Source organism: Perna viridis, chromosome 1 (genome assembly GCF_037379345.1).
Source record: "Perna viridis isolate PV_CMFRI_1.1 ecotype Kerala chromosome 1, ASM3737934v1, whole genome shotgun sequence".
NCBI classification, from domain to species: domain Eukaryota; kingdom Metazoa; phylum Mollusca; class Bivalvia; order Mytilida; family Mytilidae; genus Perna; species Perna viridis.
The window spans coordinates 63,400,021-63,427,380 of record NC_142445.1 but is presented as its reverse complement, the minus strand read 5'-3'; the positions used below and the strand labels follow the sequence as shown (position 1 = coordinate 63,427,380).

At 31.8% G+C, this 27,360-nt stretch overlaps 1 protein-coding gene across 2 annotated transcripts; it reads left to right on the top strand.

The window, feature by feature from the left end:
• Positions 1–28: 28 nt before the first annotated feature.
• Positions 29–26,238, top strand: LOC148629804 (transmembrane protein 209-like). 2 transcript variants are annotated; one of them, XM_088557322.1, is made up of 16 exons: positions 29–105; positions 3,696–3,859; positions 4,480–4,538; positions 5,280–5,411; positions 6,387–6,592; positions 7,155–7,338; positions 9,039–9,128; positions 9,400–9,572; positions 10,097–10,159; positions 15,665–15,761; positions 16,502–16,627; positions 17,097–17,191; positions 17,409–17,523; positions 18,408–18,505; positions 22,956–23,029; positions 23,316–26,238. In XM_088557322.1, the coding sequence occupies exons 2-16, from the start codon at positions 3,723–3,725 to the stop codon at positions 23,368–23,370; spliced, it is 1,704 nt and encodes a 567-aa protein (XP_088413448.1). In that variant the 5' UTR covers positions 29–105; positions 3,696–3,722; the 3' UTR covers positions 23,371–26,238. The 2 variants fall into 2 exon arrangements, with proteins under 2 accessions (XP_088413448.1, XP_088413452.1); XM_088557326.1 differs by having other exon boundaries at positions 66–157.
• Positions 26,239–27,360: the final 1,122 nt, after the last annotated feature.

The following is a 27,360-nucleotide window of genomic DNA, read 5'->3' as shown; positions in this document are numbered from 1 at the left end:
ATAATATAAATTTCGTGATTAGAAGACCGTTTCGGTCATCTTTACTGTTTTACAGTTGGTAAAAGGCTATATCTTAAAAGAAGCCGGGTGGTTTGAAAAAAGCAGGTAAAAATGAAGATTACTTTCAAATTTTCAAATTTCAGAAGCTTTATTTAAAGTAAGTACATATAAATTTACATAGTCTTTCACTTGAAAAAAAAAATGTTTTGCAGTATACTGCCACTAGGCACTGGTACTGAGTTAGTCCGGGGACTCATTGTATCATGCCATGGTAGTTAACTTTTTTCTACTTCTTCTACTTCTACCAGTTCGCGACCGCCATCAATTACTGATGATACTGTCACTGTCACTTTTAGTGCGCAATGCCTTATTTACTTAGTAGCCATGAAAAGAAAAATTAACAAAGTGTGCTGTACAATTAACTGTGCAAGTAAAAACAACTTGATTAATTTAATCAAGTAAATGAGCCTTGAAAGATTCAAGACTCTTGGCAGAGGCAATGTCAGTGGGCAGAGCATTCCAGTCCTGGATGGTTCTTGGGTAGAATGACTCTTTCCTCAGTACTGTGTTGCATGATGGTAATTGGTAGGAGTGTAGGCCCATATTTCGACTTGAGTCTTACTGGACTGCTCAATCTGTTGGTCGCGTTGATTTTCACCAGACCATTTGCCATTTTTTTTAAGACTGAGGAAAAAACAGGCCTTTGGAAAGTGGATTTTTATTTTGTCTAAAGTTTGTACAAAATCTAACCTTTCATTGTATTAAATCTATTGTCTGAAGCAGCATCTTTAACAAATACAAATACAAATATTTTATTTGGCTCTTAACACAGTTACAATACATGTAAATTGTAAGTGGTTTGGGCCAATATTAAAATTACATGAATTGAACATGTGTTATAATCTATAGAAGTTACAAATGTAGCTTACTGTTGAAGTTATAAAGGGTTGTGAAACAATTTATTTATCATTTGATAATTTTTTCTTTTTTCCATGTAATCTGATGTGAAATTGGAAGACAACCTCAGTAAATTATTATTTTTACTGTTGAACAATATACTTATTTTTTTTTTATAATATTAAACATATCAAAGTTTTTATATAAAGAAGAAATCTTCTGTTTTAGTTCATATCTTAGTGTGTTGTATAAATCACACTCAAAAAAGAATTGTTCTTTTGTCTTCAGTGTTAATATGGCATACGGGGCATATTCTATTGTCTTTTGGAATATTGAGGTGTCTTCCTCTCTCAGTCATAAGCTGATAAGAGCTAATTCTTATTTTGGATATCATGGATCTCTCTGCTAGTTTAGACAAATCATTTATATAATTTGGTCTAGTTTCAGACCTATATAGTTTTCTATAAGATAATTTTGAAGAATTACTGATATATGAATTTTGTTCTTGTAAATATTGATCTGATATTCTTTGTTTAATCATTGGGAACTTTATTTTTAGTGCACTTGGGTTATTCATTAAATAGCCAAAGCCCAAGGTATCTAGTAACCGTTTGGTATTAGTTGTCCAAGTCTTTGAATCCTTTGTAATATAAAAAAAATAGGTATAAAAGAGTAGTATTATTGGAATAAATATGATTAGAATACATACATTGTAGCTCTGAATGACAAGCATAATTGGAAGATTTACAGTTGACTCCAAGTAGTTTTTTAATAAATTCAGTATAGAATTTTTCAATCTGATTAAAATTAGCTGTTAGGATACGCTACACCGCCTTACGTTAGGGAGCGTAAGGCAGTATAGAGTATCCTAACAGCTGATTTTAATCAGATTGAGAATTTTTCAAGGTGATTTGATGTATTCTTTAGAAATAATTCATTTCCCAAAATTTCACTACAGTAAAGCATAATTGGAAAAACCAAAGAGTCAAAAAGTTTCTCTAAAAGTCTACATGGATTGTTTAATCCCATGACTTTCTTAATTTTGAAATAGGCTCAGTAATTGCTTGCAAAAAGGCAAGGTACATTTTGTGTCAAAAAATGTTCCCATTGTATCACTGCTCTGATAAGAAAATTCTCAAAAATCTTTTTTATCCAAAAATCTTGCAATGGTTATTTGTAGAGATGCACTAACAACTTTTCGATGAATCATGATCGATATCTTTTAAACCCTTATAATACTTATTTTCATCTTCATTTAATTTGACACCAGTTTTCCAAACATGACCATAGAAAATTTTGAAAATGGCATAAAATCACATAAATTTCCCAGTTGGTCCCTAATTTTCTGTCCTAGAGAAAACTTGACGAATATGGGGTTTCTGAGTTTATACTTAGTCCCTAGGTCATGCTCAACAATACTGAAAATGTGCATCGTTGCAATTCTCACCAATCTGCTCACCAAAATTTTATTCCTGGATCCTGGATGAAAATTGTTGTATAAAAGCTCATTTTTAAATCAAAATATCAGCAGTCTTTTAGGCATTTTGTCTTAAATTTAGGGCTTGACCTTGTTTCACAGAAGAAGATGAAAAAAGTGGTTGGTGAGAATTACTTGCCGGCAAGAACAACTCCTTGACCTTTAGTGGGTTAACCCCACTCCAGTAGTCAAAATATAAATCCTCTGATGAAAATGCAAAACATCAATTGATCGACATGTTTTGTTTCTATACACATAGACTGGATATTCTTCTATTATTAAATGTTGAAAAAATTATTATGATTGTAAGTGCTGACCTAAGTCATGGGCTGCCATTATTGTTTTTGTTTATCCTTGTTCCAGTGCAAAGGTGAAGTTCTTGGTCATGCATGCATTTAATTATGATTTGATTTTAGTGAGTAATGTTTCCTACATAGCAGACTGTTAATCAGTTCTGTTTATTTTACTGTACATAAAATAATGCAGATTGAAAATCAATATTAAAATATGAATCTAATTTTAAATGCATACACAGATTTTTAGGGTGCACAGTAAATCACAATGGCAAACTTATAAAAAGAATAACATACCATTATATGGAGTACTAAGCTGATTTGAATATGTTGATCTGAATTTCCTCCTCTTTTTATTTCGATATATGTTGGATTTGGATCACGACAATTGCTTTACAAAAAGTGGGGTTTTTATGGGCTCTGTGGAGTCTGAATACCAGGTACACTTCAAATATGTCTACAGTTCTAATGACTTTCAGGTAAAAATCTTGTAAGTATTGATAAGCTGCTGTTGTTACACATGTATGTACCAAAAATGAGAAAGATGCAACCTCAACTTAGTTGTACATTTTGTACCTCCTTAAGCACTGTCCCAGGCTACCTCATTGTCTTGCCAAATAACTAATTATGTTTCATATTCTAATTTGATAGTCTTTTTTTGTTTCCTGATCACAAAGAAGAATTCATTGTACTTTCTAAAGCACCATCCCTTGGTGTCTCCAGCAGATAAACAACTACATGTAGTAAATGTTTACTGTCAATGTTTCTACATGTAATTGTGATATACAGTGAGTCTCAATATTGATTTTTTTTATAAGCACCATCCTATGTTAGATCTCAGTTTGTGGATGTACATTTTTGTAATTGAGCTTGTCAGATTATAGGTACAACAATTCTTATTTATTGTCTGTATCATCAATATTGTTTGCAATTGTTTTTGTGGACCTATGATTGGCATAATAAAATACTTTGAACTTTGCACACACTAATTTGAATAATAATTTAAAAAAACAATTATCTTATTTCAGTATTGATCCTGATTTTAAAGTCAGCCAATGGGAAAAATAGGTACTCTAACTGATCCTGTAGTGGATCAAACATGGTCCAAAAGATTGTCATGGAAACAAGCAAGGAAAAGTTTGTTCTGGTGCTTCATCAATATTGTACTGGCCTTAATAGTTTACACTGAAATGTAAGTACATATACATTTGACTTCCATTTGTACATGTAGAATTATGTATATTTTTTGTCTTCTCAGAAAAAAAGCATACTACTGAGGCAGCTTGTTTCGCATAATAACATGGGTTTTTTTTGTTGAATGTACTCATTAAAGCTCTGTTTTAATAATACCTCAATAGATTTTTCATAACCTTTTCTTCATTTCATGGAGTGAGGGAGATATACATTTTGTTCAAACAAACTTCAATTAAAATTTATTTTCATTACAATGATTTTACATTTTATGTATTTTTACACTTACATGTACAATTGAGCATATTTCAAAAACTTTTTAAAAAAACTTGCAAAATTTCATCTGTTAAAATTTTCTGTTCTTTGTTATGGTTTTGTTTGTTTCTATTCACTTACTGTATGTTTTGATTTCATGGGAAGGTATCTATAATTGTCAGGAAATCTTCAGAAACCTGTTTTTGCTTTGTGTTGCTCATTGTCAACTGAAAATGATATAAGTTTCATTTTGTTTTTATCTTAGTTAAACATCTATAAAACACAATGAAATGTAGAATTGTATACATGTACATGCTGCCTATTTTTTGTTTGACATGATAAGGTGTCAATACTTGTTTCTTACAGGCAGGTGAATAGTATTGGATATAACCTGAATGTTGCTCACCCTGTTTTATGGTATGCAGGTAAGTTTATGTAGAATAATATAATGGTGTGTAAAGTGCTCTTCAACAAGAAAATATATCGTAACAGGGAGAATATATCCCAGATTTCTCAAAAATCTTCTTTGCCCTTGTGGAAATTAGTCCTTTAAAGTAAAAACCAGAATTTAGATTTGTTTGATAACCAGAACAGTCTCTTTCTGTAATATTTAGACTGCCACAACAAAAAACTACAATCTAGGAAATTTAAAAAAATCCACCAAACACCTGCTCAGCTTTAAACGTGAAGGACTTAGGACCAAAATTTTCAAAGTGATGTAAGGGTCTTAGGGGAACTACACTGTAAAAAAAATATTCATTTATGCTTAAAATACATGTAGTTTTTTGTACCAATGAAATAATAACATCAAAATAATCTCAAAATCATACATGTATCTCCTGTGTATCATACACAGTGACCTCCTGCAAAGGTTTGAAGTACAAATTAGGGTTGTTTTAAGTAGTTCATTGTTAGAAATCTAGAATTAGTGATTATATAAATTTTGTAATGGGGGTTTTCAAGTTAAGGCTTCCACTAACCTCATGAATGAATTTATATGTATATGCTACACATTATCATGATTTATATTTCTAAGTTGGAATTTGTTATGAATGGTCTTGCTCATTATTCATAAAACTAGATAACAAAATGCTGAATATGAAAGTAGTGTTTCTCCTACAGTATTGTATATGTGTGTGGGTTAAAATCTTTTTTTTTTGTTTTAGAATGTGTTTTTGCATTTATTTTCTTGCTGAACAGCATCATGAATTTCTTTGTGTACATCAAGCCTTATATATATACCAAGTCAGTTGAAATGACTCCAGGTCAGAAGAAATTGCTAGCTGTTAGAGATACAGGTATGTACCAAGTATGTTTAATGTAGTTTTGCATTGATGAAAGGTTCATCAGTATTTGTTGTTTCAGATTCTAATTCTTATTTGAAAAAAAAGAAAAAGGGGGCTTGGGTATGAATTTCAAAATTGTAGGTACAAATATCTATTAACTCTATATATGAATTACTGAAATGTTTTCTAAATGCTTTCACCATATAACAATATAACAAGAATATGTATGGTGAATATGTCAAAGAGACAACATCCTCACAAGCTCAAGGCCAGCAGTTGGTCTTCAATTAATGACGAGGGATTCCTTGCTCCACAGGGCTCAGTGGCTGCAGCTGGCTCCCAAAAACCATTTAACACAGGTATGATGAAAAAGTTGCCCCTATATACTCAGGTAACATAAAAATATACTGAAGATGAAAACAAAACAAGATATAGAGAGGCCTGGAATTCCTGACTTGGGACAGGTGCATTAAATGCAGCTGGGCTTTGGTATTTTGGTGTGATCACAATCCTCCCCCTTAAAAGTCTGGCCACTATAGAAAAAATATTACACAATTAAACACACCTAAAATCAATTCAAAGAGGTAGGAGTTCCTTGTTACAACAGAAATAAAGAAACTGATTACACAAATGTACAAAATAAGGACTACTAGCAGTAAACTGACATGCCAGCTCCAGACCAGTTGTAACCTACAAAATGTTGTGTGTCCATCATATTTAAAATCAATCTCAACTACGCTACATCATAAGTCATACAATAAGAACAGAATCCATATCATGACAAGAACTGCTTTAAATAAAGTGTTTCAATTTCTATGTAAAGACCATATGAGCAAATCAATATTAATACCAAAATGATTTGATAACAATATCATAACAATGTGCTGGAGTCCCTGAAAGATGAGAGATCAAGAACATGTAAATGTACACGTACCATTGTCTTATTAGAGCATTATGTTATTTAACGCTATTAATTTGTACTTTCAGATCCTGGATTTAAAGTTTCACCAAGGAAATTAAACATGTCATCAGATGAAAGCCTGATGTTCAGTACACCATCAGCTCACTCTAGTTTCTCCAGCACATCGAGTCAGAGACAGACCACACCTACTAATATCTCTGGGCCAATCAGTTTCGCCAATCAGTCCATTATGTATTCTTCATTCAGTTCACCTTCAAGCAGTATGGACAGGGTGTGTTTCAGGAACAAGTTTATTTACAGTGGTTATTAAAGTGATGTTATATACTTTCTATAGTTTTCCAGACATATTGCTTAAACAACAAATAGTACTGGTTACTTCTGCCTTTACTAATTTTTCGCAGACTCTGTAACTGCAAACATTCATAGATATTCATATATCGTTTTTTCATTATAAAAAAAAATTATGGTTACTGTTTTAAATACATTTTTGTTTTGCATGAGAAAAGCAAAAATTAGTGCAATGAAAATATATGTTTGTAGTAAATGAAACACATTCATTTCTTTATCAACAGTGTCAGTACTTATTCAGCTCAAGTTTTTATAATATTCAAAGCTGTAATTCAAGTATTATTTTTTGTTTTATGACAGTTTTGAACCTATAGTGATTTTCAATACCTTTGAATAAATGTGACAAAATAGCTACAGCTAGTACTTGTGAATGATAAAACTAATGCTTTCTATGTATCAGAAGTAATTTAAAGTGAATTACAGATTCATTACAGATTTCATATTCTGACCTACTTATATGTTTTGTTACATTTTCTTTTATTAAGGTACAAAATCTGAGTGGAATTAGTCCAGGAGTGTCCTTTGCTCACAGTTCATCTATATCTCCAAATGTTTCTGGATTTACCCATCATCCATCATTCTCACCAGGAAGTTCATTTTCACCAGGCATGGACACCAGTGGCCTTAGGGGAAGAAGATCTATGTCTAACTCATTCAAATCATCCCCAGGTAAGTATAGATTATCCGTCAGTAAAGAGTGGTTTAAATTATTTCTCCATTCTAGTAGAAAGTGGAGGAATATAGTTTACATCAAACACAGACTAAAAGAGAATATGTAAAAATGTTGAAAAAGTAAAATGAATGGAAACCTGTTTCAGAAATTTAATCACTGCCTGGTGAATTTTAAATCTTTTTGACTTTTAATCACTGGTTTAGAATGGGGAAAGGTATAATGATCACTGGCTTAGAATGGAGAAAGGTATAGTTAATCACTGGCTTAGAATGGGGAAAGGTATAGTTAATCACTGGCTTAGAATGGAGAAGGTATAGTTAATCACTGGCTTAGAATGGGGAAAGGTATAGTTAATCACTGGCTTAGAATGGGGAAAGGTGTAGTTAAGCACTGGCTTAGAATTGGGAAGGGTATAGTTAATCACTGGCTTAGAATGGGGAAAGGTGTAGTTAAGCACTGGCTTAGAATTGGGAAAGGTATAGTTAATCACTGGCTTAGAATGGGGAAAGGTATATACTCGACGTCACATACAACAAATTTTCGAATTGAAGCTCTACTTTTTAAACCGTCGGGACTTAACGCTAGAGTTGTCTCTCTTTTATTTAATATGAAGATAGTTCGCATATATGCATGACGTGTTAGTACCAACGAGTTGCTTATTAGCTTAAATCATGTGTAACAAATCCTTACGGGAAAATCCCATACTAATATCTGCCATGTTGGATTCTACGGGACGATTTGTTTACAAACGAAGTTCATAAGTTCCCGTCCAACTCCGGTGACGATCGTCTGCTTGATCAACTTCTTGGTATTGTATGTTGTTCACGTAAAATAAATCAGAGATATCCGAAATATTGCCGAAATGCATTCTGGGTTCTTCGGTTTTTGGACAAACCATTTAAACGTAAACAACATCTCCTAGCAACCCGATCACTGTAAACATGGCCGACTTTTTACAATGTAAATATTGGCACCGAGAATTAAAATCTGACCGGAATTTAACGATTCAATGTTTAGGGAGAAGCCGTTTGGCTAAACGAATGAGCAAGTCATTTTAGACAATTTAAACGACGGTAGGTGTCAATAAAGTCGTAGAAAATATTTTTATTCAAATTTTAACAGTATGTTATTTATGTGACGCCGAGTATAGTTAATCACTGGCTTAGAATTGGGAAAGGTATAGTTAATCACTGGCTTAGAATTGGGAAAGGTATAGTTAATCACTGGCTTAGAATGGGGAAAGGTATAGTTAATCACTGGCTTAGAATGGGGAAAGGTATAGTTAATCACTGGCTTAGAATGGGGAAAGGTATAGGTAATCACTGTAATTTCTATCAACTTATTAATGATCAGAAAAATGAGGAGAATGATAATCATTAATTTTTTGAACTTTTCATAGTAACTTTTTTTGAAGAAGTAGAACATTGAGCTTATACAGGATTTGATATCAGGGAGAAATTGATTGTATTCACATGAAATGATCATCATCCTATGAATTTAGCATGGAATGGTGTTTAATTATTATGCTAGCCAAACTAAAATGTTCTAAAACAAACTATTAATTAAATATGAAAGGCTGAAATAATTATAATAGTTTACAAGTATATACATTAGAAGGTGTTGATGTGGCATAATATTCAGTACTGATTGAAAACACTACTGCTAGTGATATGAAGTTGTTTTTATTGTATTACAGCATCAACATCATTTGATAGAATAACAGACCTTCATTCATTGAGTCAGTATTTAAAGGAACAGGAGGATAAAGAATATAAAACAGCATTAAGTAAGATAAAATGATCTTTTTTTTTTTATATAAGATGGAAGTTGAGGTAGTGTTAACAATTTATTTCTACCCTTTGTACAATTCTTTTCACTTACTACAAAAAATATTTTATATTCTTAAAATGTAGGCCTATGTGCCTAGTTTTTTTTAAAAAAAAAAGAGTAGAAGTATGCAATAAATCTATATTGATTAGATTAAGGATTTTAAAAGTCAATTCAAAGCATTTCATCCATGTTGCCCAGTTGTAAATTATCTAAATTGTCATTCCTAGGTTCCCCCGATACATCTAGTGCTGGTTCTTCATTTTGGAATTATGGGAGGTCTGCCATGGACTGTTCCCACATGCTGAAGAAGTACATGTACCAGTTAGCTAGTCGGTCTCCTCAGTCACCTACATCTAGACACTACGACAGTGATCAGTTATCAATGTACAATGGAGAAGATGTAAGTTTGGTCAAATTTTTATCAGTGAAGTAAAAGTGAAGTCTAAAAATAAGTTTATGATAATTTGTTGACAATTTTGTTAATTACTACTTTGAAGAATAAAAGTTCAACAAACAAAATTGACCTTTGTAGAAAATAAGTCAATAAAAAAATGGATAGTGAGGGCTTTCATAATTGGCATTATATTTTATTTTTAGCATTAGATGACTTTCTTCTGTTATTTAGCAGAAGTCTGCTTTTTTGCCAGCTTTGTAAAATCATTCCTGTTTTAGGTAACTTAAGTTAAATTAAAGTCAAGCAAATTTATGAAGACTATTGTAAAAGAGAGGAACAAACAATATTTGTTACTTGTGTTATATAAAATGTGTAAATTGTTAACATTGGCTATTGAATGTATGAAGTACTTTCTATTATCATTATAAACTCTTGAAAATATTTTAAGGACTAAAATACCACAACATTAACCGAAAAGAATGTAAACTTTATACAAAGGGGAATTAAATGACCAAAATATTTACTTACAGATTTGGGGGAAAAGAGGTGTTTCTGAAGATGATCTGTATTTATGGACTGAGAGAATTAGAAAGGTAGATATTATGTAATTGTCCAGTTTCAAATCTATAAAAACCCTTTTTAGCTCACCTGGCTATAGGCCTTGTGAGCTATTGCCATCACTTGGCGACTGTTGCTGTCGTTGTCTGTTGTCGTTGTTGTCTGTCATTGTCACTAACAATTTTTCAAAACTCTTCTCCTCTGAAACCACTGCACCAATACGAACTAAACTTGGTATAAATTTTTCTTGAGGTATTCTATAGAACTGATGTGGGGATTTTTGATTGGTCAAAAACATAGCCGTGGTTACTAAAAATAGAATAAAGAAGTCAGTCAGAAGTTTTTTGCATTTATCTCCAAAACTGTTAGGTTAAGCTCAATTGTGATGGGGTAAAAGTGTTTCGTATGATGAGATCTATCTGTAGTCAAATTTTCGTTTTAATTTGTCAATTTAATTTTTTTTTTAATGTTTTTTTTTTCTTTATTATATCTTTATTTTCTCATCACCATATTACATAGGTACAGAGATATTATGCATAATATGTACAATATTTTCAGTATTTACAACATGGTGTATGTGTTTAGCCAGGACGGCACACATTCTTAATAATAACACGTATAAACTTACATATTTGGACCAATTAATTTTTGTTATGTGAAGACATCAATTCATTAAACAACAAAACATTTGGTCTAGTATAAAATTTTCTATGGATAATTTTTTTCGATACTCTAGAAAAAAAGAACATGGTATCATATAATGATATTTATCACCTACATCATTAACATCACATATTGTACATAATCTGTTTTCTCTTAAAATGTTGTTCCAACGACCTTGTTCTATAGGCAGTCTGTGATTAGTGGTCAGAAATTTGCAAAATAAAAAATAATCTTTATCTTCCAAAATATCAAAGTATTTCTCAAATGCAAGATCTCCCTTAGAAATTCTATAATTTACAGCTTTAGCACTTTTATGAACCATATCATTCCACTCTTGTTGAAATTGATCTAATAAACATGTTTTAACAACTGCTTTAACCAAGTATCACTACAAAAAGTCTGAGTAATCCATACAGAAGAAAGACCACACTCATCAAGTACCTTTTTAACATAAAGAAACCATGGAAATGGAATATCACAGTTTCATTATATCTTGTACAATAATTTATACATTACATACAAATATTTTGTTTGCTTTCCAGAAACAAGTTTAGTCCAGTATGTTACCATTCTATGTTTTACATCTAAGAGTAATGGATGGTGACCCAATTCACCATAAACCATAACTTGGAGTTGAAGACTTTAAACGTAGCAAAATTTTGCAAAATTTAATATGAACTTTTTCTATTGGTTTAGTATTTCCGAAGCCCCAAACTTCTGAACCATATAGTAATATAAGTATTACAGCCTTATCAAACAGATCTAGTTGACAAGAAATCGATAGGTTATGGTGTCTACCTCTCTTGAGTATCTCATACATAGCCTTCATTCCCTTTTCTGCCTGTGATTGTATTGCTTTCGCAAATTTTCCACTCTTTGAAAGGAGAACACCTAAATAATTGAAATGTTTGACAATAATGATATTTTGGTTATTGAAATTAAATGTTAGATTATTGGGCAATCTACCATTACAAAAACAAAGAATCTTAGTCTTGTTAACATTAACTTTAAGTCTCCAAGTTTCACAGTACTGGAGAAAAATATCTAATTGATTCTGTCCTTTGGTGTTTCAGCCATCAGAGCTGAGTCATCTGCATGTAATAAAATAAAAATTTTCATATACAAATTTAGCTCATTTTCTATCTCATCACATATTGTTGACAACCCTGGTGCATCATGTCTACCAATAAAATCTTCTACATCATTGAGGAAAAGAGCAAACAAAAAAGGAGATTTTACCCTGTCTGACTCCCATTTCACATGGGAAATATTCAGATGCACCTTTGTTATAAATAATATTGGATTTAATATTCTTATATATATTTTGAATAACATATTACATTTTACCATTTATACTATTAAGAATACATTTATACCAAAGACCATTTCTCCAAACTTTTTGAACGCCTTCTGGAAATCAATAAATGTGCAATATAATTTTTGCTTTTTTGTCTTAAGAATTTTGAAAAATGAATATAAAGTAAATATGTTAGCAATGGTAGAATATTTTTGTCTAAAGCCTGTCTGGTTCTCATTCAATATCAGAAAGTTATCTGAAAAAGTGTTCTGGCGTTCGCTTAGTATAGCTGTCAAAATTTTACCCAAGCAGCTTACAATTGTAATGGGTCTAAAATTTTTAGGGTCATTGCTGTCTCCCTTATTCTTATATATTGGAATAATATTACCAATTAACCAGGTCTCTGGCATATTACCTGTATCAAAAATCAGGTTAAATAACTTTTCATAAACATCTATAAATTTCACTGAAGTGCTTTTTATATACTCATTAACAACACCATCTTCACCACAAGCTTTGTTATTTTTAAGCTTTTTAATACATTTCAAAATTTCCTCCTTTTCTATATACATGTATTTATTTAAATTGTAGCTAATCTGAATGAATTCATCATTTTGATCATTTGCAAACAAGGGATTGGAATCCTCATTATTTTCAGAGGGATCACTATTTAAATCTTTGAAATATTCATAGAGGGACTCAATACTGATATTTGGTTGTCTCTTTCTCCTTCCCTGATTAAGTTCTTTCCAATATTCCTTAGGATTTTGTGATCTCATTTGCTTAAGTTTTCTGGCCATGTCAGCTCTATATTGCGTCTGACAGGTATCAAGAGTCATCTTATTTAACTTTTTGGCATTTCTTAACTGTTCCTTGTTTCCCAGTGATATTGACTATTTAAATCTACGTCTAAATTTTCTATAATTTGTTCATGCAAATTTGCTGTCCATATTGAACCAAGGCTTATCATTCACGATACATCTATGGTTTGCCTTGTTAATATGTGGAGGTATATAAGTTCCAAAAGTGTGCTTCGCACTGCTAATGAATACATCACATATCTTTCCTACAAGATCATTTAAAATATTTGAGTTAATATTCTATCTTGGTAATTCTAAAATTTGGGTGATTTTATTCAGCTTAGCCTGATCTGTATTACATATAAAATAATTTTCTTTATTTTAATTCCATTTCTTAGCTTGTGACAGATCTTGTACATTTGTAACTTTCATTACCTTGTCTTTCTTACTATTATACATACTCATGGAAATACTCAAAGGACAATGCACATCTGAATATAGATTCGAAAACTCTAGAACTTTGAAACTATGAAAGCTACTCAATAAATCAACAGAACTGATGCAATAGTCAAAAACGCTTGCATTTTTACAAGTAAATTTATCCTGTTGTTCACCATTCACCCTTCTGTTAAGTATAAACATGTTGTTAGATTTACAAAAATCAAGTAACTGTGCCAAATCTGTTTTTGCCTTTATCACTGTCTCTGGGGATATTTAGCTCGTCTAAAAGAAACAAGCTATCATCTACGTATTCTAAAAAATCTTCCAATGGATCCTTATCAACAAATTTGAAATAGTGAAATTCATCTGAGGTTCTTGCATTGAAATCTCCTAATAAAGAGATATACTTATACCTGTCAGAGAGGGTCAAAAATTAATTTTCTATTTGACAAATTGCATCAACGGAAGTATACCTTGTATATTCAGGAGGAATATACACGATACCAAAAACTGCATCGCTATCTTTATTTACAAGTTTTGCGTTTACTCTGAACCATAAAACATATTTACAATCAGTTTCAAATACAATCTTCATATTCTATCTTATATCCCAACAATATGCCACCAGATTTAACTTTTGCCACTTTTTGTCTATTTTTCATGTAAACAATATAATCCGGAACTTCAATATTGTCTATCTTTTTAATACTTTTGTCAACGGACATCATTACATTCAATAGGAGCGTTAAAAGCGTTTATTTGCTTCCCTTCTATTACTTTTCTAGTTTCTGTTAGGAGTCTAGTAGTTTCTGATAGCGACATTGTTCCCTCTTTTGAGCCTCTTTGATCATTAAATATGCATGGGGCAAAGGTCACACCCTTAATATGACTTATGGGGTCCTTTTATATATCTTTTTTAATTATCGATCAGGTGGTGTGAACAGTTTTTGGGTTGTGTATTGCATTGTTTAGTGCTGACTATTCAAATACTAAGTGTGAATTCTCAAATCTTATAGTTGCAGTGTTGAAAAACGACTCAAGTTAATGAATATATTTCATCCATTCCAAAATCATCTCCTGATTTGTTTTATAACTACCAATTTTCGACAATTTTATCGGAGCAAAAATTTATATGGCCATAGCTATCAGGGGCCATAATTAATTCTTCAAATATCTTCTTCTCTGACATTACTGGACCAGTTGGAACCAAACTTGGTTTGAATATTTCTTAGGGTATTCCGCTTAGAAATGTTGTGGGCCTTTTTGATCCATTGAAAAACATTGCAGCCATTACTAAAAATAGACAAAGGGTAAGACAGAGGTTTTGTGCATATATCTCCAGATCCATTTAGTTTAGCAAATGTGTTAAGCATGATGAGATCTATCTCTGGTCAAATTTTCGATTTAATCTATCAAGCCGTGTTGGAGTTATTGCCCTATTTCAATATTTTTTTAGCTCTATTTAATGTTTTTCCATTAAAAATCTTCTCCTCTGAAACTACCAGACCTATTAAAACCAAACTTAGTATGAATATTCCTAAGGGTATTCTGTATAGATCCTATTGGAGATTTTTAATTCATCGAAAAACATGGCCCTTGTAACTAGAAATAGAACAGAGGCATCAATCAGAAGTTTTTCTCATACATCTCCAAAACCATTAGTTTTAGCCAAATCTTTCAATTTCAGAAATTATCCTTACTATAAGGCCTATGAAAGTTTGCATGGATCAAAGTTGTCTTACGACTCCTGGTTAGAGTTTTTACCTTGAAAGGTGAAAAATAATGTTTTAATCAGTTTCAACCAATATCTTGAAAACTATGATAGATAGAAAGTAACTTTCAATTGATCAAATGATCCTTAAAATAAATCCTACCAAAGTCCTTCTGAATCAAAATTGTTGGACAACTCTTTGTTTGAGTTATTGCCCTTGAAAGGCAAAAATTTAACCAAGTGAGTGATCCAGTCTCCTGGAAGCGTCTTGTTTAATGTCCAGTTCTTTAAATCTCATGTAAACCAAGCAAACTGTTTTCTTGAATTAATCATTTTATTGTCATAAATGACTATCAGATGGATATTTTGTTGTCAATTTTTTAGATTTTTGATGACTTACTGCTCATTACACCCTATTGTGTATTGGACAGCATTGTCTGGATTCTTTCCAGGTATGATGCATACTGGAAATTTCTGCATCAACTTCGTACTGTAAAAGGTGGAAGATTTAGTAATGTTGGAACAAAGGCTTAGAGATTTGTTTTTTGAAAGAACCTGTATGGAAAGTAGTAATTTTGTGTGCAATCTATAAATGCTTCAACGAAGGTTTTGGTATGTTTTATTTCAGTGGATCTGCCTGACAGTTATGTCCAGATTATCACATGAAATAGACCAAATCAATGCCACACTGAGAAGAATTGGATCAGAAGAAACAGAAATAGGAGGTATGTAGGCTAGTACACAAATAGTAAGTAAGGATTGTATATACATTGATAGTATGGAACAAGCCTTTAGGGAGTTCATCATTTGTTCAAATTTTACAGACAGAATATGAAATCAAATACTACGTATTTCTCATTCATTGTGAAACATTAAATTCTATACAGAATATTAGGCAATTTATTTTTGATACTGGTTAAATCACAGGTATCTCAGGTCAAGCCTATTAGGGCGAGTCGGAGATATCCATGATTAAGCCAGTATAAAAAACATATTGCCTAATATTCTGTTTGTTGGTAATTTATAAAAAAAAACCATTTTATTTTCGTGTTCTGTATGTTAAAAAATACAAAAATCAAAATTTTGACCCACTGTGACATTATGATTTTTCATGCATGCCTGGTTTTAAACTGACCTATTATTTTTTGTATCGGAGCCAGCACACTGTGACAAGCATTATTCATCTTTGTACATCAAAGGATAGGTCTCTTAACAAAATATACAGTTCAATAACAAAACACATCAGTAGAACTTCTATGGGTGGAAAAGTTCCTTCCCCAGGTACCTCATATATTTTAATGGAGGAGCCCTCAGTAATGTATTTATTTTATGTAAAAACTTTTGTGCAAAGAACTTCAGTTTACAAAGAATGACAGAAAAAAATCAAGAAAAATAACATTGTTAGTTACAACATTATGTACAGGTTATTTGTTTTATAACATGAAATAAATTTTGATATTATCAGAGGTGAGTGTGTCAACCATTAAACATCTGGCAATAACTAAAGGTCCACATGTTCCATCCCTGAATACAGTAGTACCTTACTTAGATATCACAAGTAATCAGGAATATCTGGTGAAAAGAATTAAAGGTAAAATATACTTAGAAGATAATCACAAACTTGTAAAGAAATTGAGTCATCTCCCTTTAGTGCACTTGATTTAACTGGGTATGGTCTTTAGAATTAAACTTAAAACAACTGATGTTTCTATAATTCTCAATGTACCTTATTTAACCGAACATGTAAATGGTATTGGGAATTTATTTATTGAATTAAATGAAAAAGAATAACTAAATCCTGAAATAATTGGGCTTTATTTAAATGTTACAGGTGTGACCACGTTTATTAAACTTTAAAATTGAATACAGCAGAACTAGTTTAGATATATATAAAAATGAAAGTCACATTTGGTCTTAAATTACAACATAACAATAATAAATGGACACAATACCTTTTGAATTTACAGTTTTAACAATGCATATGTCTGCATTAAACAAACACTCAACTCTCAATTAAAAAATTGAAACAATATTAGATTTTTGTTCTTTTGTTATTACAGATCTTGGTAAAGGTGGGTGTATGAGTGAATTTACCTGGAATAGTGGTGGCAACTATGGTAAAGCATGGGGAGAACATTTACCAACAGATGCCAGTGTAAGTCTCTAGTATGTAACTGATAGTCCTTTTTAATATTTACAGAATTCAAATGGGTGTTTACAATGAAAGTTGACTTTCATCACAAAAGTTAAGAAAGCAAATCTTTCGTCTTTTGTTGTTTAATTGGTGTAGTGAACATTTAGAACCTTTAATACAAAACAATGAACTAATTACAAACACTGCTGCTGACTATTATACTTTCATTCTTTCGTAGCTTGCTATACACATGTTATGTACATATCTTGATGCCAGACTTCCTGCACAGCCAAAATATCCTGATGGAAAGACATTCACATCACAGTTTTTTGTAAAGACACCAGATAAACCAAGTAAGTTTCTATGCTTATTCCAGAATTAAAGGTACATTTATCTTGTAGTGCAATATATTCAGAATGGAACATTCTGGACATTTTGTATTCTGCATTGATCTTAAAAGTTGAATCTGAATTCAACTGATTTTTATAGTTTTATTGTTGTATTTCCCCACTACTGTTCTAGGTTAGGGGTACCACTGTCCCAGATTAAGGGGAGGGTTGAGCACTGTTTAATGCCACCACATACTTTATGTGCCAAGCCAGAAACCATAGTCTAGTGGATGTCTTCTATATGTTCATTGTATTCATTTATGTTTTTTTTTATATAGATTAGGTCGATTTTCGTCTGTAATGAATAGTTTCCCATCATTTATTTTGGGGCATTTACAGCTTGCTTTATGGGTTTTGCCCATCATTGAAGACCATGTGGTGGCCTGTAGAAGTTTTACAGCTTGCTCTATGGGTTTTGCCCATCATTGATATTTGATTTAAAGCTGAAAAGTTTTGCAGCTTATTATCTATTTGCTTGTGCTTAAAATACATATGCTTTTAAAGTTCTTTAACTGAAAAAAAAATTAACCAACATATCCTGTCATACTTATAAACTTAGGACTAATTGTTCATATATATATAATGGTTATTATTTTATTAGAATTTTGACTGCAAATTAAGCTCTATGGATTATGAAACTCTCTACAGTTTCTCTGTTACATATCATTTTCATGAAGTATTATCATAAAGTAACAATAAGTACATCTGTATTTTGGTATTTAAGAAGTGAACAAGGATAACTATATTGACTTGTAAACATTCTATTGCAATAGTAACTCTGTTATATTGATAGCTTTAATTATAAACATGTTAACTGTAGATAGTACATGGAATATCCTTCGTTACAGATTTAGATAAAGAAGATACATTATGCATTTACCAGTCAGCTATAAATCCTCCACATTTCCAGGTTGCTATAGGAAAAACACTTCACAATCTACCAAGGGTAAGGCATGATATAGCCAGTTACAAAACACTTCACAATCTACCGAGGATAAGGCATAATATAGCCAGTTACAAAACACTTCACAATCTACCTAGGATAAGGCATGATATAGCCAATTATAAAACCCTTCACAATCTACCTAGGGTAAGGCATGATATAGCCAGTTATAAAACACTTCACAATCTACCAAGAGTTTTTCATGATATAGCCAATTATACATATTTTAAGCTGAACTTATTTTCTTCCATTTTAAAGCATAACTCTGCTTTTAGGTTTTGATTTTTTTATTGTATATTACTTCCAATTTTATTAACTTCTGTTTTTGTTTTTTTACTTCCCAGTATAAGTCATGATATAAATAATCTTCAATATTTGTAATGAGATATTGTAAATAATGTTAAACAGTGATAGTTTAAAGTTTGAATAACATCACTATGAATTAAACTTCTATTGTTTTGACTGTGAAGTATTTCTGTCTTCTGTTGAATGTATTACAGTGTACTGCAGTCCCTCTGTCAGTTTGTCTATGTTTATATCCCTGTCTATTGGTGGATGTGTTTCAGTATCCTGCAGTCCCTCTGTCTGTATGTCTATGTTTATATTCCTGTCTATTGATGGATGTGTGACAGTATACTGCTGTCCCTGTCAGTTCGTCTATGTTTATATTTCTGTCTATTGATGGATGTGTGACAGTGTACTCCAGTCCCTCTGTCAGTTTGTCTGTCTATGTTTTTATTCCTGTCTATAGATGGATGTGTTGCAGTATGCTGCAGTCCCTCTGCCAGTTTGTCTATGTTTATATTCCTGTCTATTGATGGATGTGTTGCAGTATGCTGCAGTCCCTCTGTCAGGTTGTCTATGTTTATATTTCTGTCTATTGATGGATGTATTAGAGTATACAGTCTATTTAAGGAATGACTGTTATATTTTTTTGATCTATGAAGAAATAACCTTAATGCCTGTGGTGCACGCTTGAAAATAACTTGCTGCACAGAATAATTAGTGTGCACCAGGGGCATTGAGGTTATTTCAGTAAGACCAAAAAACATAACAGTCATTCCTTATACTTTAATTTGAATACCAAAATTCAATGAGTTAATGATTAAAAAGGTTTGATTATGTCACAGTCATTGGTTTATGAGGTTATGGACAAAATTTTTTTATCAAACTAGAAACCATGTTACTTCTGAAATTAAGTATTACAGTATACTGCAGTCAGTTAGTCTATCTATTGTCATGTAAGAACTTACCATTGCTTTGAGGGATTTTAACGATATTTTGGTACATGTTTTATTTAAGGAAAGGAAGCTCCTTATTGATTTTTGCCCTTTTTTAAAAAAAAATAGTTCTTGATTTTTTGCCATTTCTCTAAGGCTTTAAGTACAATGCACAGAAAATGGGTGAACGGCATTTACACAGCTATTTATAATTTGTAATTTTAACCTTATTTTTCTTTCTTATTTTCCAACTTCTATTTCTGTGTTGGCTTGATTATCATCATGTCCAATTTAATCTGATACAGTGAATAACATGGTTCACATCAGAGAATAGAATGTTTCTCCTCTTGGTTGAATGACAATTAGTGTCAAAGAACTGTTGTTCTTTGGGTACCAATTTTTGTGGTTTTCACTTGTGGGCTTATCCATGAATTTAAAAATCCAATGAACAATGCCAGTAGACCATCATTTTAGGGATGTTTACCTTTACAACTATTGATTTGTTCTGGTGGCGTTCATACTTCTCCGGGATATTGATTTGCTCAGGTGATGTTCATACTTCTCGGGATATTGATTTGTTCTGGTGGCGTTCATACTTCTCGGGGATATTGATTTGTTCTTGTGGCGTTCATACTTCTCTGGGATATTGATTTGCTCAGGTGATGTTCATACTTCTCGGGATATTGATTTGTTCTGGTGGCGTTCATACTTCTCGGGAATATTGATTTGTTCTGGTGATGTTCATACTTCTCGGGGATATGGATTTGTTCTGGTGATGTTCATACTTCTTGGGGATATTGATTTATTCTGGTGACATTCATACTTCTCTGGTGTGTTATTTATCAGCTTGTTCAAGCAAAATTGACCATCAGAATGACCATGCATACAAAGGCAAAATTATTTCCCATGATTTTCACTCAAATTTCATTTTTATCTGATTAGTACAAATAAAATTTGTGACAGATTTTATTTGAAATTTAGATGAATTGAGCTTTTTTATGAAATTCATATAAACTTTTCACATGAGGTTCGTGTTAAATGAATTTCATGTGAAAATCATGTTTATTTCAAGTATGATTCATTTGAATTTCACATGAACAGTATTTGCCTGAATATCTCTAAGATTATTTTGTATTCTTTAAACATATTGGTGTATATATGTCATTTGTAAAAAAATATCCAACTTTTGGTGTGATAACCAACATTTTCATATAGTGCTTATTTTATGCCAATTGGATTTAATTGTACTATGATGTCATCTGATTTATTATATAGTGGCATCTTGCTTGCTAATTTTTTTTTGCATGTGATGTGTCATTTCAATTATCTGGCCTCTATTTAAAGGCTAATGATTACAGTCCCTGATCTGTGAAGGATCAATGACTGATAATTGAATTGTGATGAGATATATCTATTGTGATGATATATCTATAGTCACATTTTTGTTTTAATATATTATGCCATGCTTGAGTTATTGCCATTTTCCATGTTTTTTGCTCTATACAATGTTATTTCTTTCAAAAATCTTCTCCTCTGACATTACTTGTCCAATTGGATCCAACTTTTGTTTGAATGTTCCTTAGTATTCTGCATAGAAATTACATGAATATAGGGATGATTTTTGATCAATTAAAAACATGGCTGCCATTACTAAAATTAGAACATAGGGGTCAGACAGATGTTTTTTTGCATTTATCTCCAAAACCATTAGGTTTAGCCATATTATTTTGACTGTCGGAATGACACTTATTATAAGACTTACAGATTGATCTATAATTATTAAAAGAATAGAAATATTTTGAAGAAAATCATTTGTTTTAATTGGGTTTTGAACCTTTAGGATCAAAATACCTTATGTCTCTAGATTATGCCTGGAACTACCCTGCTGTTTCTGAAAACTACACAAAAATATAGTACAAATGCAATTCTTTTTATATAATTCAATACATCTTTTATAACCTGTTAATATGTTTCTGTCAATTATTCAGCTCAATAATATTCTACTATTTTTGCAAATAAAATTAAGATCTATTCTTAAATGACCGGAAGATTTGAGGGACTTGAAAGATGTTTAGTGATAAATTTGCATTTAGTTCTTGCAGTAATTTGTCAAGAACCATTAAATGTGCTAAACATGTTCCATTTAACACAATTATCAGTCAAAAAATCTCCATCCTATCATTAATATTTGTAATTAACAAACAGGAAGTAAAGAGCAGTGATTTAAACCAAGTAAAGTTGGCAGGAAAATTCAAAGTGTTAAAAAGTGTCTTCCATAGTTAAATACCTGGACTATTGATAAATTTGATGAAACTTTCTTAGATAGTTAATTGAAATGTTGGTGAACAAAGTTTGATAGAAAATTAAATCTGTTTAACAATTGTCAACTAGCTGCCTAAGGAAGTACAATCTCTATTCTTTGAGGTTAACTATGTTACTTGTAAAGAAACTAATAGTCTTCTATTTATATCACTTCCTTGTCTACGTATATGTCAATCTAGAAGCTTTGACTCTTTCAGTCATTATACATGTGTTAGTATTTATAAACTCCCAAATAGAGACTTTATATCAGCTTTCTTAGTAGTACCTATCACTTACCTGCATTTAACACCTGGTACATGTGATTAGGAAGTAAGATTTTTCTACCATATAGAAGATATGTGACAAATCTTCAGGTATTTTGGGGAAAATAATTTCATATTTACATTAAAATGTTAGGGATTCATACAGAGCTTTGATAACAAAGATAACTTATTCAGGTGATTGTATCATCAACACTGGTCAAAATCAGTTACAGCTTATAATAATGTTTTGTATATAGATGTTCCCAGTGTTATTGTAATAAAATGTGATATCACTTGTGTATTTTCACTCTAGGACTTTCCACAAATTATCAAAACACTTTTCTCTTTTGTGATGTACACTTAATTGAACGTCACTGATGATTTAGCACAATATCAAACTTATTTGAAAGTAAAAACAAATCATTGAGAAAATCTATGCAGTGTGTATTAGGATATTAGATTGATTATCACTAACTACCAAAATATAATTACTCAAGCCATGAAGGCTTCGAAATTTAATTCATGCACAGAAATTTTGGGGTTGTTTGACACCCATGATCATATTTTGGTTATTAACTCTTTCCAATTAATTTTCCTGTAATTATTTGCCTACAGTAGCCCCAGAATTGATTTTGTAATGGTAAGTTTTGTTTTTTTTTATATTTTCAGGGAAGAAACAATATGTTTCAAGCAATCCTGCTTTTTCTTCATCATGTTAAAACAAAGGAACACGGAATGCTTGGGTAAATTTTCAGTGTTTTGTCCAGTTTTGAACAATTATTTTTTTCCCTTCATTTCAAGTTGTCTTTGTTGATACTAAGGTTACTGCTAGCTAAGTATTTCAAACTTAAAATCATATAACTTAAAATAAATGCAATAGAAAAGCTGTGAATTTACCAAATCACTGAAGCCACATACATTAGGTACTGTTTGAACTATTACACTGTGTACTAAACAATTAATGTCAAGTAAAACCTTTATACCCCTTCAAAACTTTGTCATTAAAATGTCATTAATTTTCTGTTTCAGGAGAGTCAATCTAGGTATGTCTGGCATCAACATATTATGGATATTTGATTCCTGAAGAATAAAAGAAGACCCCCCTCCACCATCTTTGTACACTAAGTGCCAATGAGGTCATTCAGAGTCATGTGAAGAATGGATGTTTTCTAACATGTATGACATTACCCACTTGATCTTTTGATCTATGACTAGTGTAACTTCCTTGAGTAAAGAGTTTTGGTTCAAAAACAATGTTGATCATGTCAAAGTCCAGAAAAGTGTATGTTTGTATCAGGAAACATTTAAAAGTGTTTTACTCATTTTTTACAGTTTTTTTTGTAAATGTATTAAAATGTGTTTTTTTTTCTTAGTTATACATCATGTACAGTTTATGGGTTCAGATTGATCTGAAGTCAATTTGAATTTTTTTTTTGCAATACTTGCATTATGACTCTTTTTAAATAAGTGCCATGTTACAGTGCTAATCTGGTATGATTTGAATGTATACCAGATTGGTACACCCCATTAATGATTAAAACTTATAATTTGTAGTTAATAAATACATAATAACTTATCTATGAATGAAAAGAAAAACAAGTTATTATTTTTTTCAACAATTTTTTTGAAATATTGATGCAAGTTTTTTAATGAGACAGATTAAACTTAATATGAAAAATCTGCAAAATGGTCTATCTTTAATCACGATTTTCTTATCCTCTGAAGCAAACCTTAATTTTCATTTTAACTTGCAATATTTTAATATTACCAATTTTTAGAAAAGAAGCTGTTGTTTTTATTTTATCTTGGATACAAAATTTTTCTGTCACCTGATCAATAAACAAGGTCATGAATTTTAAACCACACCCCTTTAACCAAACTACTTTTACCAATAAAATTATACTGTCTGAAAAAAGGCATGTGTGTTGGAACTAATGAATAGGAATATATCATAGTTTTTGCCAAAATATTAAATTATATGGAATGTAACAAATGTCTGAATAAATTGTCTGGTATAACATAAACCACTTTACAGTTTATTCTGTGAAAATGGAACCAAATTTCTTTATACAAGATAATTTATTCAGATATGTGTTCCTAATCCATTTCCACTTTTTTCCCATTGTATGTGTGAAGGGCTCTTGTTTGGTCCTCTTTCACAAGTTCGTTGCTTATTTTCAAGAGCCGCTGGAGAAGGTCCTGATTTCAGTGGATTTTCTTAGAGCTTTGCTCCTCAAAAAAAAAGATTGGTCTAAGGATAACAAATGTTTGCTAGGCTTTCCTTTGTCGTGCTTGTATGTCTTTGTCTGTCCCTCTTGATGTGCCGATGACACTTCCAAAATATGTAAATTGTCTACCTTCTTCAATTTCTGCACCTCTGACTTTACTTTTGCTAAGATTACTTGCATTTATCCTCATAGATTTTGTTTTTGTTAAAGTAAAGCCCAACTCTTCTTGCAGTTATTTCAGGGTTGGTTGCTTGGTCTTGTGAATCTTGATGGTGATGTGATAACTGGCAATTATTGTTGGCAAAATATAGATCTTCAAGACATGATTGTAATGTCCATTTGATGCTCAAAGGTGTGCTGTAAGTTGTGCATCTGACCTAGTCTGTTACCATCAGAAAAAGAAAGGGGGAGAAGACATCCTTGCCTGACACCTGTGGATACAGGAAAAGGATCTGGAAGGCTCCCATCATGGAAATAACTTGACAAGTGAATCCATCATAAAGCTGTCAGATGATAGATATGATTTGTTTAGGAATGGAAAGCAGTTATACCTCTCCAGTTTCCACAGATGTAAATATCGCCTTTCTTTGGAAGTTTTACTAAGATACCTTTACCCCATTTCTCAGGTTTATGTTCATCCTCCCATATTTTTTAGTAGATTGTGAAATTTATCAGTCGAGATGTTATCCAATGTTTTCAGTATCTAGTGGTATGTTATACCAGTTTTCCCATTTTCTAGATGCTTGATTGCAGTAGTTACCTCTGTTCTAGTTATTTACCCTGTCTTGATCATCAGAACTGCCCCATTTCCTATATTTGGTGCATTTATTGGGATGAGGTCTATTCAGGAAGTCTTGAAAATGCTCTTGAAAACGTTTCAATTTTTTTTTGGTTTTGTTTTTGTGATTGCCATGCCATTTTTTATCACTGGGGTATTAGAAATGGATGTCCTGCCATATAGTTGTCCTATTATTTCATACAGAGTATTGATATCCCCTTTGCTACAAGCGGTTTCTGTTTTTTTTCTGCAAGTTGTTCAATATACCCTCTCTTATCTTATTTGCAGTCCGTCTTTACCTCCTTATCCTTCTCGTGATATATAACTCTTGTGTCTGTCTTCTTTGTTGGCTTGTGGTGGCATTTAAAACTTCATCTTGCATTTTTTTACTCCATTTATCATCTTACACCCAATTCTTTAGGCTTGTGTTGAATAAATCCTAGTGTTTGTTGACAAGTTTCTAGTATTGCTTGCTTGGTTTACTCCCAGATTATGTTAATGTTATAATTCTCCTTGTCTTCTTAAACACCACAAATCCATTCTGTAAAGAGGGAAAGGTATTCCTCTTTGAGGGCTTGGTTTTAAAGTTTTCTAACATTAAATTTTCAGATGATATCTAAAGAACGGATCAATGTAAATTGCACTGTTGTTAAGTACCATAAAATACAGGATTATTATAAATTACTATGATGATTGTTTTTGACCATTGCCAACAACCGAAAGTGCTTCATATAGCCATGAATTGGGACTTTATTTGTATGTGACCAGGTTTGAAGATATTGAATGGTTTTATCCAACGCTATATTTTTACTTCCTTGTGCAATTATACTTGTTCCCAGAAAAAGTTTTCCTTATTTTCATTGACCTCATTCATAAAATCAAGTTTACTTGATATTCCGACCGAAATCAGTGAACTGATCAAAATGATTAAAGTATTTCCGTCTGAGATTGTTGTTCTGATTGCCGACCAAGAAGTAAAACTGCTTCTTCCCTTCATTTATACATACATGAAGGTGTAAGAATTGTATCTTCGTGAATTAACAAAACTCTTCAGTGCGAGTACGCACGTTGCAGGTTTGGAATGAGAACTTAGGAACAAGACACGATTGCCCGAAATTGAAATGCATAGAAAATTGCCTATGACTATTAAATGTAAGTGTTTGTAAGGATCAGGCAAAGTGGGAAAAATCAGAAACATTGAGGTACAATTTCATTGAAATGCATTGAAAGCGAACATTTCATGTGTATATAACTGTCAAAAACCTCATTTTGAAAATTTTCTGAGCACAGCCATAGATGTAGTGATCAAATAATGGTCTTTTCAAAAAAAAAAGCATCCTCGAGTGAAATTATATTTTCAGATCAGTAGGGTTTTGACATGCATGGTCCAGCATGATATGGAAAATCTTGTCTGTTATTCTTGATGGTGCAAATAGTCAAATTAAACTATCAAAATGATTTTTTTATACCATATTTCACCCACTGCCTGACACTGACACTTATGCAAAAATCATCAGTGACGTTCTTGACATTTCGAAGAGTGGTGCGGTGCCGCTTTTGTGAGTTTCAGTTTTTCTTATATAAGCTAACTTTTCGAGCATAGGGGAGGGGGATTCCCTCTGGATCCACCCAAATGATCGTGCTAATTATTACTATTTTTCTAGCACAAATGTTTTCTGAAACGTGTTTGCCATAATTAGCCACTCCCTTTCATTTAGCAGCTAATCCTTCGGTAAAACTACCAGAGTCTTTAAGTGGACAATGATGAAGGTTAAAGAAGTGGCTGATCGTTAATGACGAGCAAAAAAGTCTGAATTTTCGTAGATTTACTTTTTTAGGCTGTCAAGAAGATGCCTGCTGAACCAGGGTTTCTGGGATCAGATTTTGATTTTTTATGAAGGGTTGTTATTTCCCATTTTTTGCACAAATGTAACAAAATGTTCATACAAAAGAGAAGTCCCAACCTAGGAACCCCCCTCTTTCATGGACGGGCCACTGAATCCTTATTTGTCAAATGTTGTATTATAACATATACAAGTATGTATGCAAAATTGGAAAAAACGCTGAT

What these genes read in the sequence shown, in the direction of transcription:
- LOC148629804 (XM_088557322.1), top strand. Translation starts at nt 3,723, where the DNA reads ATGGGAAAAATAGGTACTCTAACTGATCCTGTAGTGGATCAAACATGG. An exon ending in CTTCAAGCAGTATGGACAGG is followed by an intron (nt 6,593 to 7,154) that starts GTGTGTTTCAGG and finishes TCTTTTATTAAG; the next exon opens with GTACAAAATCTGAGTGGAAT. An exon ending in CACTTCACAATCTACCAAGG is followed by an intron (nt 18,506 to 22,955) that starts GTAAGGCATGAT and finishes TTATATTTTCAG; the next exon opens with GGAAGAAACAATATGTTTCA.